Here is a 12,179-nt window from a genome sequence, read left to right on the forward strand (position 1 = left end):
GTGGAACCCAGGGTCTTTCTACCTCCAGGCTATACTCCCAGATCTTTTTTATATTTTATTTGGAAACAGGGTCTCACTAAGTTGCTGGAAGCCTCACTGAGTAGCTGAGGCTGGCTTCAAACCCGTGCAATCCTCCTGTCTCAGCCTCCCAAGCACAGGGATCACAAGCGTGCGCCACCACACCCGGCTCTGAAGGGTTTTTAAATGATTTGTAAAGCAAAGCTGAGAAATTGTGGTAAGGAGAAAATACCTAAAGCCAGGCATGGTGGTGTACACCTGTAATCTCAGTACTGGGAGGCTGACTGGAGGATTGCAGATTCCAGGACAGCCTCAGCAAGCAGTAAAACAACCTAGCAAGACCCTGTTTCAAATAAGATAGGGCTGGGGACGTAGCTTGGAGGTAGCATAAAAGATGTTTAGCTTTTGTCAAGTTTGAGCAAGTTCTCAGGATAGTGTAGAGAAATAAGGATGGGTCAGTAAGAGATGAGAGAAGTTTTATTGGACTAGGAGACTTGTGGCAGGCATTGCTGGGTGCTGGGCTAGAGTGGCACGGGCCATGCTCAAGGCACCCTCTCGAGTGCGGTTTCCACCAATGAAGCCGCTGGCATGGACAAACACACAGCCAGGGATCCCACTGACTTGGTCCAGGGCTTCGTCCCGAAGGCCTCGCCAGGGCTCTGGCAGGGGCAGCCTAGAAATGAACAAGCAGAAAGATGGAATTGGTGAGCTGAAGCAGGCCTGAAAATGTGCAGGGCGGTTACCCCAGTGCCTTACCGGCTTTGGAATGAGTGTGGCTCCTTGGGCACACACTGGACCCGCCACTGTCCAGCCTGGTCAGTGTAGATAACAAACAGGATGGTCACTGGGGGGGACAGTCCAGATTCCAGGTGGTAGAGATGCTCCTTCCAGGGGCACCCACCTTTCGCCAGTTCTACTATCTCACCACTTGGATCCACCTGGAAGGACAGTAGGGCTTGGCTAAGTTAGGGGCCCTAGCTGACTAGCAGCCTGCCAGCCATCACTGGTCCTCCTCCCAATGCCTCCTTCCAGGCCTGTACCTGGAACCGTTGGGCCAAAGCCTCTTCCACCAAGGCCCGTGCTGGCAGCCAGCTGTGCTGGTAGAAGTCTAGTCTCTGCAAAAACTCCTCTCGAACCAAATCCATTGCACGCCTGAACCCTGCCTGGGAATGGTGGGAATTGGAATCATGGTGCTGGTTCAAGCTTGATTTTGCTAGGCGTAGGAGGAGCAAATGTTACCGCTTCCCTCTCTGAGGTTCTTGTGTCTCAGTCTCTTTCTCAAGGGAACCTCTTTACCTCAGTGTCTTGGTTGGGCTGGTTCCAGGTGGGATTAAGTCGAGCAACCCGGGCACTCAGAGTAGTGGTCAGTGCATATCGAGGTTCCCCCTCTGCCCACTGGGCGATCCCATTGTCCACCGCATCCACCTCCTCCACGAAGTTCTCGTACATCTAAAGCAGCAGGAGCAGGGACATGCGCTTGAGGATACCAGCCTTTTGTGCAAAGTCATCTAGGTTTCAAGTACGTATGTATGTGCCTTTTCAGTTAATTCTTTTTTGTGTGTGTGTGGTACTGGGGATGGAACCCAGGCACATTCCACCTCTGTGCAACACCCCCAGCCCCATTTTTTATTCTTTATTTTGAAACAGGGTCTCACTGAGTTGCAAAAGGCCTCACTAAGTAGCTGAGACTGTCCTTGAACCGTGACCCTCCTGTCTCAGCCTCCCGAATGCCGGGATTACAGGTGTGTGCCACCGTGCCCGGCTCAGTTAACTCTTACCACAGCCTAATCAGGATCTCACCATTAACTGAATGAAGAGAGGGAGGATGGAGTGTTCAGTGTCTTGCTCAGGCCAGAGAGCTCATGCTGCTGGGACTGGACGTCAGGCCACTTGTCTTTTGGTGCCACTGGGGATTGACCCAGCAGGTATATATATCAATTTTGAAATGGGCTTTACTAGGTTCTCCAGGCTAGCCTCACACTTGCCATCCTCCCAAGTACAGGGCTTACAGGTGTGCACCACTACACCTGGCTAGGTCACCTGATTCTACTCTACAGCTCAATGCATTGCATAAAGTCCAATCCAGGGCCAGCATGTATAGGGGAGGGGCTGCTGATTTCTGAACAAGGAGGGTCTCAGCCGGACATGGTAGCACACGCTTGTAATATCCTAGTACTTGGGCCAGGCGTGGTGGCGCACGCTTGTAATCCCCGCGCAGAGACAGGAGGATCACGCAGGTTCGAAGCCAGCCGCACGCGCTGGCTTAGGAGACCCTGTTTCCAAATAAAAATGTAAAAATAGGTCTGGGGGTGTAGCCCAGAGGTAGAAGGGCTTCCAGGAACCCCAGTACCTCCCCCCCACACACACACACTCTCTCTCTCTCTCTCCTAGTACTTGGGAGTCTGAGACAGGATGACTGCAAATTCAAACCTAAGTCCAACTTAGGCAATGTAGCAAGGTTCACAGCAACCCAGTGAGATCCTGTTTTCAAATAAGAAATAAAATTGGGCTGGAGGGTGTAGCTTGGAGGTAAAATGCCTCTGGGTTTGATCCCCAGTACCAAGAAAAAAAAAAAAGCTCCTAGAAGGGCTTGTGGAGTGGATTCAACAGCTAAAGAAAGGTGATGGGGGGTTGAGAAGGCCACTTGGTGGCACAGCTGATGAGCCACCGGAGGGCCTGGTTCAACACGAGCTACGTGGGAAAGAGTAAGTCCTAGACTAGACACTAAGAACTATGACGTGGGGTTTGGTTCCAGGGAAGCCCACATGTGCATGGGATAGTAGCAGCTGCAGCATTTTTTGCCCTTGAGAGTTTGGGGCAGAAACTGGATGTATTTTATACACAATAGCTGCCTTACAAAATAGGCTGCCATTCTCTGTTATACCTGTGGTATGTAGAAAATTAACTCCCCTTAGGGAGGTCCTTTGTGCATAGCACCTCTTGGTCTGGACCCCAACCATGCTTGATTAAAACACAGGTTTAGAGATGGGTGCAGTGGCACATGCCTGTAATTCCAGTACTTGGGAGGCTGAGATAAGATCACAGGTTCAAGGCCAGCCTCAGCAACCCAGTGAGACCTGTTTCAAAATAATAATAAAAATAAGGCCTGAGGTGTAGCTCAGAAGTAGAATACTTCTGGGTTCAATCTCTAGTCTCTCTCACACACACACAAAGATTAGAGTAGGTGTAGTGGCTCATACTTGTAATTCCAGTACTTGAGAGGCTGGGACAGGAGGTTCCAGATCAGCCTCAGCAACTTAGACCCTGCCTAAATAAATAAAATAGGGCTGGGGATGTGGTTTAGAGGTAGAATGCCCCTAAGTTCCATCCCCAAAGAAAAGCAAGCAAGAAAAAAACAAAGAACAAAAAACTGGGAAATGCTGCTTTGTGAGGTTTTTTTCCCTCTTCTTTTGTTCTGAGAATTGAACCCAGGGGCATTCTGCCTTTGAGCTACCCCACCCTTCTTTATTTACTTATTTATTGGTGGTACTGGGGTTCCTGGAAGCCCTTCTACCTCCAGGCTACACTCCCAGACCTATTTTATACTTTTTATTTAGAAACAGGGTTTCTTAAGCCAGCGCAGCTGGCTTAGAACCTACACGATCCTCCTGTCTCCGCCTCCCAAGCATGGGGATTATAAGCGTGCACCACCACGCCTGGCTTCGGCCTTATTTAAAAAAAAAAAAAAATTGGAAACAGGGTCTCCCTAAGCTTTTTTTTTTTTTTTTGTACTAGGGATGGAACCCCAGGGGCATTCTATCTCTGAGCTATATCCCCAGCCCTATTTTTTAATTCTTTATTTGAAAACAGGGTCTCACTGAATTGCAAAAGGCCTTGCTAATTAGCTGAGGCTGTCCGTGAACCATGATCCTCCAGTCTCCCGTCTCCCAAATGCTGGGATTACAAGAGTGTGCCACCACTCCAGGCTTGCTTTTTTTTAATTGTTTGTTTTGTGGTAGTGGGGTTGAACCCTGGGGCATTTTACCTCAGAGTTATGCCCCCAGCCTTATTTTGAAAGGGATCTCACTAATTTGCAGAGGCTCTTGATAGGTTGCTGATGCTTCGATCTTCCTGTCTCAGCTTTTCAAGTACTGAGATTACAGATGTTTGCCACTACGCCCATCTATGCTTTCTGATTTTCAAGGACCTTCCCCAGCCAGGTGTGGTGATGCATACCTATAGTCCCAGTTACTCGGAGGTGAGGCAGAGGCAGAACGATGGCTTACGCTTTAGGAATTTGAGACCAGCCTGGGCAACATAGTGAGATCAGTCTGTTAAAATAAAATACACCAAAACCCCTCCCATGTTTTTATCATCCACTCTTGCAGCCACCCAAGGATGGAGACTGTCACAAGACCATCCCCTTGTGAGGTGAGCCTGACCTGCGGCCAAGCCCTGAGTGCTGCATGAGTGCCACTCCCACAGGCCTAGAGAGATGCATGTGCGGGGTTCTCCCCACCTTGTCATAGAGGGTGCCCACCACGCTGTCCTCTTCACTAGTGCCCAGCAACTGGGCCAGCAGCTTCTGCCCGAAGTGCAGGTAGATGAGTCCCGCGCTGCTCAGCTTGGTTTGCCATGGCTTCCCTGGGCACAGGGAGCTCATGGTGTCTGTGAAAGACCTGAGGAGCACAAGGAGGTGGGATGGAGGTGACACAGCTGGCCCCAGTTAACACAGTGTGTGTGTATACACACATGTGCACACGGGTAGACTTGGGTAAGGAGGATGGAGAATGGAATAGGGAGGAGAAAGCCCAGTTGGGAAGGCTTTGGCTCTTCCTTCAAGGTTAATATGGACTCAATTCACACATTCATTCTACAATGGTTAAAACTCAAAGCTTGCCACATGCTAGGTTTTGTGTTTTAGACATTTAATAGAAAAAGCTAAAATCCTATCCTTGCCTTTCAAATTCATCCACTGGAAGCAGATAAACACAAGCAACAAAACAAGTATGGCCACCCCTCAGTATCTGTGGGGAACTGACTCCAGGACCAACTGACTTCCCTACCAAGCTCAATGGAGACTCAAGTTTTTCATATAAAATGGTATAGTACTGCTGGGTGTGGTGACATGTGCCTGTAATCCCAGTACTTGAGAGGCTGAGACAGGAGGATCACAGTTTCGAGGTCAGTCTTAAGCAACTTAATGAGGCCCTAGCAACCTAGTGAGATCCTGTTTCAAGACAAAAATATAAGCCAGGCATGGTGGTGCACATTTGTAATCCCAGTACTTGGGAGGCTGAGAAAGGAGGATTGCAAGTTCATGGGCAGCCTCAGCTACTTAGGCCTCAGCAACTAGGTGAGACCCTATTTCTAAACAGACTAAAAAATTAGGCTGGGGGTGTAGCTTAAGAGATAGAATGCCCCTGGGTTCAATTTCCACTGCAGGGGGAAAAAAAAAAAAAAAAAAAAGAAGCTAGGGGTGTAGCCTGGAGGTAGAATGCCCCTGGGTCCAACCCCTAGTACCAAAAACAACAGAAATGCTGGAGGCAGACCTATGAAATCCCAAAAGAGAAAGTGACAGATTGGAAAGGGGCAGATGATTAACCTCCAACAGAAGGGAACATTTTTTTCCTGAACTGGAAAGAGCTGAGGATGTCTGGAGGTGGAAAAGGGAGGAAATGCATGCAAGTTCCTTCCAGAGCAGCTGGGGACATAATGGCCTGAGTAGGGACTTGAAGAGGGAAAAGGACCAGAATGGGAATGTGGACCATGGGCTCTGCTTGAACAAGGATCTCCCAGTGGGAGAGTGTAAAGCAAGGACACCTGATAGCCTAACCCCAGATGGGATTTGCTGGGGTGATGACCGTGCTGGTGGAGAAAAGCTCGACCAAGGCAAGGAAAGAAGTGAGTCAGGGGGCCTGAAGGAGTGTCCAGGGCCAGGGAGACGGTGAAGAGCCGGCAGAGAGTTTGATTCCCTTGATCCCTTCCCTGACATGGTTTTCGGCAGTCAATGGCTGGATCTGGGCGTGTAAGAAAGTTAGGGAAGTTAGGAAGCCGGCCGGGCATGGTGGCGCACGCTTGCAATCCCAGCATTTGGGAGGCTGAGACCGGACAACCCCAGCTACTTAGTGAGGCCCTCCGCAACTCAGTGAGACTGTTTCAAAATAAAGGAAAAAAGGGGGGGGGGGCAGGGGTGTAGCTCGAGGTCAAGAGCCTCTGGGTTCCATCCTCGGACCCGCAAAAAAAGAATGGGAAGTTAGGGCTGGGGATGAGGGAGGGTCTAGCTGGGATGAGGGAGGGGCTACTCGGTAGAGTGGGTTCGATCCCCGGTACCGCAAAAAAAAAAAAAAAAAAAGGAAAAAAGAGTTATCTGGGCACCCACCTCTGGTGATGGTCATATCGGTGTCTCTGTGGATCGTACTCGCCACCCACGTCCACCACGATGTCACAAGAAGCGAGTTTCTCGGGGTCCCGGGTCCGCACAATCTCTGCATCCTGCAGGGGACACAGCAGGTGAAGGCGCTGCTAGGCCGGGGTCGCGCGGGCAGCGCACCAGTGTTTTCCGGGGGAAGCTGGCGCGCGCCCTCAGAGGCCAGGCAGGGCCAGGGTCAGTTTGGCGGCGTACCCGGTACTCCGGCAGCAGGCGAAGCAAGGCGCAAGCCAGTGCCTCGTCGCAGTGGAAGGTGCCGTTGTGCGTCCCGATTCGGGGCGGTGCCATGTGGCTGCTGCGGGGCCTTTTGGGAGGCGGGTCGCTCTCAGAGCTCAGCATGCGGTGCCGGGCTTGGAGGGGCGACCGGGGCCACAGCGTTGAGAGACCTTGCAGGAAGCGGCGGCGCATGGGGCTCCCCGCGGAGAGGCGGGAGCGCCGACCCGGAAGCGGAAGCGCCCGGCCGCCCCACCTCCGCTTGGCTGCCGTTCCTATGGTGACCGGCACGCTACTGGAGTGGCGTTCCACAGTTCACAGGCACTGGGCGGAAGCCTGCAACCCTGTCCACCACCAGCTCGGTCACATCACCAGGCCCTTGCTTAACTCAAGAGAAGACCAACAGTCTGCCCAGCTGGCACATTTATTAACATCAAACAAAAACTCTTCCCTTCCCAGACACCAGGAGACCTTGCCCACAAAGTCCCAAGCTCGTGCAGCAGAGTCCTCCGCTGCCATTTTGGCAACATGTTTTCAGGCCTTGGCAGTAGCCTGAGCTGCTCCCAAGGCCGTGAGCTGCTGAATCTTCTGGCTCATCATTTCCATGACAGCTGCGGGGAAAAAAAGAGTGACAACCTGGTGAGGAACTAAAGATTGTCAGGTCGACAACCAACTACACTTAAACCTTTATGGGAGGCGGGGAAGTACTGGCGATCGAATCCAAGTGCGTTCTTCCTCTGAGTTACACCCCAGCCCCTTTTAGTCTCAAAAGATTGCTGAAAGTCTTGCTCGGTTGCTGATGCTAGAACCTGCCATCCTCCTGTCTTCAGCATCCCAAGTACTGGGATTATGGAAGTGTACCACCATATCTGGCTCAGTTAAACTTTTTTTATTTTTTTATTTTAACTGGGTCTGGTGGTGCATGCTTGTAATCCCAGTACTTAGGAGGATGAGACAAAGGATCACACAGGTTCGAAGCCAGCCTCATCTACTTAATGAGGCTCTCAGCAACTAGGTGAGTAATAAAAAAAATATAAAATAGGTCTGGGAGTGTACCCCGGAGGCAGAAAGCCCCTGGATTCCATCCTCAGTACCACACACACAAAAAAAACCTCATACACACCCCCCCCCAACAAAAAAAACCATCCACTTTTTTTTGTGGGACTTGGGATAGAACCCAGGGGCTTTCTACCTCTGAGCTACATCCGTAGCCATAGTTTTTATTCTTTATTTTGAAACAGGGTCTCACTGAGTTGCAAAGGGCCTCACTAAGTAGCTGAGGCTGTCTGCAAACCATGATCCTCCTGCCTCAGCCTCCCAAATGATGGGATTACAAGGGTGCGCTCCCATGTGTGGCTCAGTTAAACTTTTTGGGTCTTTTTAATGGTACCAGGGATGGAACCCAGAGGCATTCTACCTCTGAGCGACACCCCCAGCCCTATTTTTTTATTCTATTTTTGAAACGGTCTCACTCAGTTGCAAAGAGCCTCGTTTAGCAGCTGAGACTGTCTGCGAACTGCAGTCCTCCCAAATGCTGGTATTACGAGCACGCACCACGGCGCCCGGCTTTCAGTTAAACTTTTAATAGTGACCCACTCTGGGGGACAAACCAATGAATTTGCAGAGTGCTCAATGTAAATACATAAAAGGCAGCACGCCAGGTTCAACCCTGAGGAAGGGAAGGGGGGCAGGATATCAAAGAGAGAGTGTTTTTTGTTTGACTGCTAGGCAAGCACTTTGCCAATGAGCTATATCTCAAAGCCATTTATAATTTATTAATTTTACCTACTTTCTTTTGTGATATTGGGGATTGAACCCAGGGGCATTCTACTTCTGAGCTACAGCTACAAGCCCAGCACTTTTAAAAAAATTTTGTCTTGATGCCGGGCGTGGTGGCGCACGCTTGTAATCCCAGCACTTGGGAGGCTGAGACAGGAGGGTCACATAGGTTCGAAACCAGCCTCAGCTACTGAGTGAGGCTCTCAGCAACTTAGTGAGACCCTATTTCCAAATAAAATATATAAAATAGTTCTGGGAGCGTAGCCCGGAGGTAGAAAGCCTCTGGGTTCCACCCCCAGTACCACCAAAAATAAATAAATAAATAAAAATAGCCAGGCGTGGTGGTGTACATTATAATCCCAGTATTTGGGAGGGCTTATACCTTGTTTCATGGCATGCTTCTCCTGCAGAGCTGGCTGGATTTTCTCCATCTGCTTGGTGAGGAAGTCTATCTTCCTCTTGAAGAAGTCTTTGGCATCCTCAGCTGTCTGCAAGAACAGAGGTGGACGAAAGAGCAAAAGGAGACCCCATTTCTACCCAAGGGACCTTCCTCTAGACTCCCACTCTCTGTTCAGAGGGCACCTGCATGCTGCCTCCCACTCACCTTCTCCACATAGTAGCCTGTTCCCACATCAATGAGCACATGTTCCACATCATGCAGCTTCCCAGGGACATACATCTGAGAGGCAAGGATTAAGGAAATACTAGCCCAGCATGAGCCATGATTCCCTGTCAGCTGGCCTGACAGGCACATAAGACCCTGTTTCTGAGCTGGGCGTGGTGGCGCACACTTGTAATCCCAGCATTTGCTGAGACTGGAGGATCGCGGTTCGCCGACAGCTTCAGCTACTTAGTGAGGCACTCTGTAATTTAATGAGACCCTGTTTCAAAACAGAATAAGCCGGGCGTGGTGGTGCAGGCTTGTAATCCCAGCATTCGGGAGGCTGAGACCGGAGGATCTGGGTTTGAGGACAGCCTCAGCTACTTAGTGAAGCCCTAAATAACTGAGACCCTGTTTAAAAATAAAGAATACGGAGCCGGGCATGGTGGCACATGCTTGTAGGGCATGGTGGCACATGCTTGTAATCCCAGCATTTGGGAGGCTGAGACTGGAGGATCAGGGTTCATAGACGCCACCACATCAAGTGAATGCGAGAGGAGGCACGGTACAGTTAATGTGGAAAGGATACAGAACTCGTCAGTGGGACGAGCAATTCTTTCCCTGTGAAAGCAATGAAGATAAACACCGGGGGAAGGTTGGCAGCTCCCACGAGAAGTTGTTAAAGGGAGCTCCCGAGGGCACGGCGCCCACCGACAGGGTGAAACGCACGGAAACTGGGGCGACAGGAGCAGAGGAATGACGGTCTTATACGTTTCCACGCTCCGCAGACGACATGCAAAGGGCTCAGGACGCGGCACACAAGGCACAACGGACCGTTTTCTCTAAGGAAAACTGGATTAGGAAGTGGGAGAAGGGCCGGCTCGCCAGTCCCAGGCTGCCCTCACCCGCGCCCCCATACCCTCGTTGCTCTTGTTCAGCACGTTCAGGCAGTCCTTGGCTTCCACATACTTGGTCTGCACCACCTTGAGCTGGGCAATGGACGTGGACAAGAACTCCACCTCCTGCACAGGACCAGAGAGAGGGTGAGAGCGCGCCGGCGGGTCTGGGCCGCGCCGGGTTTCTCCGGGGAAGCGGCCTCCCGGAGCCGCAGGGAGCGCGGGCAGGGCTGCACGGGAGAAGGGCGCCTCGGGCCGGCCCCACCTGGTCCAGCTGGTTCTTGAGCATTTCAAGCTGGGGCAGATTCAGCTCCGTGATGTTAATCGACTGGGCCATGTTGGGCTGGACGACTAGCGAAGAGGAAGCGGCTGGGCGCGGCGCTCTAGCCGGCCTCGGCCTCTCTATGGCTGCGCCCGCGGCCTCTCTGCGCCGGCGTCTCTATGACCCTGGGCGGGGCCGCGGAGTTACTAAAACAAGCGCGCTGAAATTGTGGCAAACCCGACTTCTGCCCGCAAGCAACTTAGAAATCTTTTTTTTTTTTTTGGTACTGGGGATGGAACCCAGCGGCAGTCTACCTCCGAGCGACACCCCCAGCCCTATCTTTTACTCTCTATTTTGAAACAGGGTCTCATTGAGTTGCAAAGGGCCTGAGTACCGCGGCTGTCCGCGAACCGCCGTCGTCCTTTCTCAGTCTCCCAAATGCTGGGATTACAAGTGTGCGCCACCACCCCCGGCTCTTAGAAACCTTAAAAGAACTCAGGGCACAATCACAGCACTGCAAAATGGTGTAAGCGTTTCACATGGGTGGTACAAGGATGTTCTTTGGATGTCAAATAGCAGCAGCAGCGTGGTGAAAACAGCGCTTTGGGTGGATGAGGCTGAAGAAAGTTTGGACGTGGAGGAGACACTGAGACACCGATGCCAACCAACAAGTACCCAAGATTTATTAATAAAACGTTATTACCGGGCGTGGTGGCACACGTTGTGATAATCACAGTGTTTAAGAGATTGAGACAGAAGGAATCGCAGTTTCAAGGGCAGCCTCTGCAAGTAGTGAGATTCTCATCAACCTAGTAAGATTCTCAACTACTTAGTGAGACCCTGTTTCTAAATAAAAATAAAATAGGCCGGGCGTGGTGGCGCACGCTTGTAATCCCAGCATTCGGGAGGCTGAGACCGGAGGATCACTGTTTGCGGACAGCTTCAGCCACTTAGTGAGGTCCTTTGCAACTCAGTGAGACCCGGTTTCAAAGTAAAGAATAAAAAATAGGGCAGGGGGTGTTACTGGGAGGTCAAATGCCCCTGGGTTCCATCCCCAGATCCGCAAAATAAATAAATAAATAAATAAATAAATAAATAAATAAATAAATAAATGGCTGGGGGTGTAGCTCAGATGTAGGATGGGTTCAACCCCCAGTACCAAAATTAATAATAATAATATTATAAAATAGAGTTGGGTGTGGTGGTACATGCTTGTAATCTCAGTATTTGGGAGGCTGAGACAGGATGGCAGGTTCGTGCCCAGTCTTAGCTACTTAGTGAGACCCTCTGCAATTTATTTAATTTTGGGGGTCCTGGGAATAGAACCCAGGGACATTCTACCTCCGAACTACACCCCCACCCTGATATTTTATTTTGAAACAGGGTCTCACTGAGTTGCAAAGCGTCTTGCTAAGTAGCTGAGGTTGTCCACAAACTGTGATCCTCCTGTCTCAGCCTCCCAAATGCTGGGATTACAAGCGTACACTACCACATCCCTCTGACTCTCTGCAATTTAGTGAGACCCTGTTTCAAAATAAAATAGGGCTGGGGATGTAGTTCAGAGGTAGAATGCCCCTTCTTTCCATTCCCTATACCACAAAAATAAATAAAAGTAGATAGGTAAATGTTACGGCCAAGGGTGGTGGTGCACATTTGTAATCCCAGAGGCTGAGACAGGATAATCACAGGTTTCTGGCCAACAATAGCTAGTGAGATCCTCTGAAACCTAGTGAGACCCTGTTTCAAAAAGTAAAAATAGCCGGGCGTGATGGCGCACACTTGTAATCCCAGCCCTTGGGAGGCAGAGACAGGAGAATAGCTTAGGTTCGAAGCCAGCCTCAGCTACTGAGTGAAGCTTCAGCAACTTAGTGAGACCCTACTTTCAAATAAAGTAAAAATAGGTCTGGGAGTGTAGCCCAGAGGTAGAAAAGCCCCCGTATTCCACTCCCAGGACCATAAATAAATAAATAAATAAATAAATAAATAAATAAGCCGGGCATGGTGGTGCACACTTGTAATCTTAGCATTTGGGAGGCTGAG

General features: G+C 50.5%; 2 protein-coding genes across 3 annotated transcripts; both read right to left on the reverse strand.

Moving 5' to 3' along the window:
* Positions 1 to 495: 495 nt before the first annotated feature.
* Positions 496 to 6,796, reverse strand: MYG1 (MYG1 exonuclease; the record flags this gene model as incomplete). Its single annotated transcript, XM_080706371.1, has 7 exons — positions 496 to 691; positions 775 to 956; positions 1,059 to 1,181; positions 1,315 to 1,467; positions 4,478 to 4,637; positions 6,341 to 6,453; positions 6,584 to 6,796. The coding sequence occupies 7 exons, from the start codon at positions 6,794 to 6,796 to the stop codon at positions 496 to 498; spliced, it is 1,140 nt and encodes a 379-aa protein (XP_080562497.1).
* Positions 6,797 to 7,009: 213 nt separating this feature from the next.
* PFDN5 (prefoldin subunit 5) lies at positions 7,010 to 10,214 on the reverse strand (the record flags this gene model as incomplete). Of its 2 annotated transcripts, XM_080706426.1 has the most annotated exons (6): positions 7,010 to 7,212; positions 8,763 to 8,868; positions 8,985 to 9,059; positions 9,571 to 9,602; positions 9,901 to 10,003; positions 10,143 to 10,214. In XM_080706426.1, 6 exons carry the CDS (start codon positions 10,212 to 10,214, stop codon positions 7,136 to 7,138), a joined length of 465 nt encoding a protein of 154 aa, XP_080562552.1. In that variant the 3' UTR covers positions 7,010 to 7,135. The 2 variants fall into 2 exon arrangements, with proteins under 2 accessions (XP_080562552.1, XP_080562553.1); XM_080706427.1 differs by lacking the exons at positions 9,571 to 9,602; positions 9,901 to 10,003.
* Between the last annotated feature and the right edge of the window lie 1,965 nt (positions 10,215 to 12,179).

The sequence above is a fragment of the Muscardinus avellanarius genome (assembly GCF_963383645.1).
Source record: "Muscardinus avellanarius genome assembly, chromosome: 11".
In the NCBI taxonomy this organism is placed as follows: domain Eukaryota; kingdom Metazoa; phylum Chordata; class Mammalia; order Rodentia; family Gliridae; genus Muscardinus; species Muscardinus avellanarius.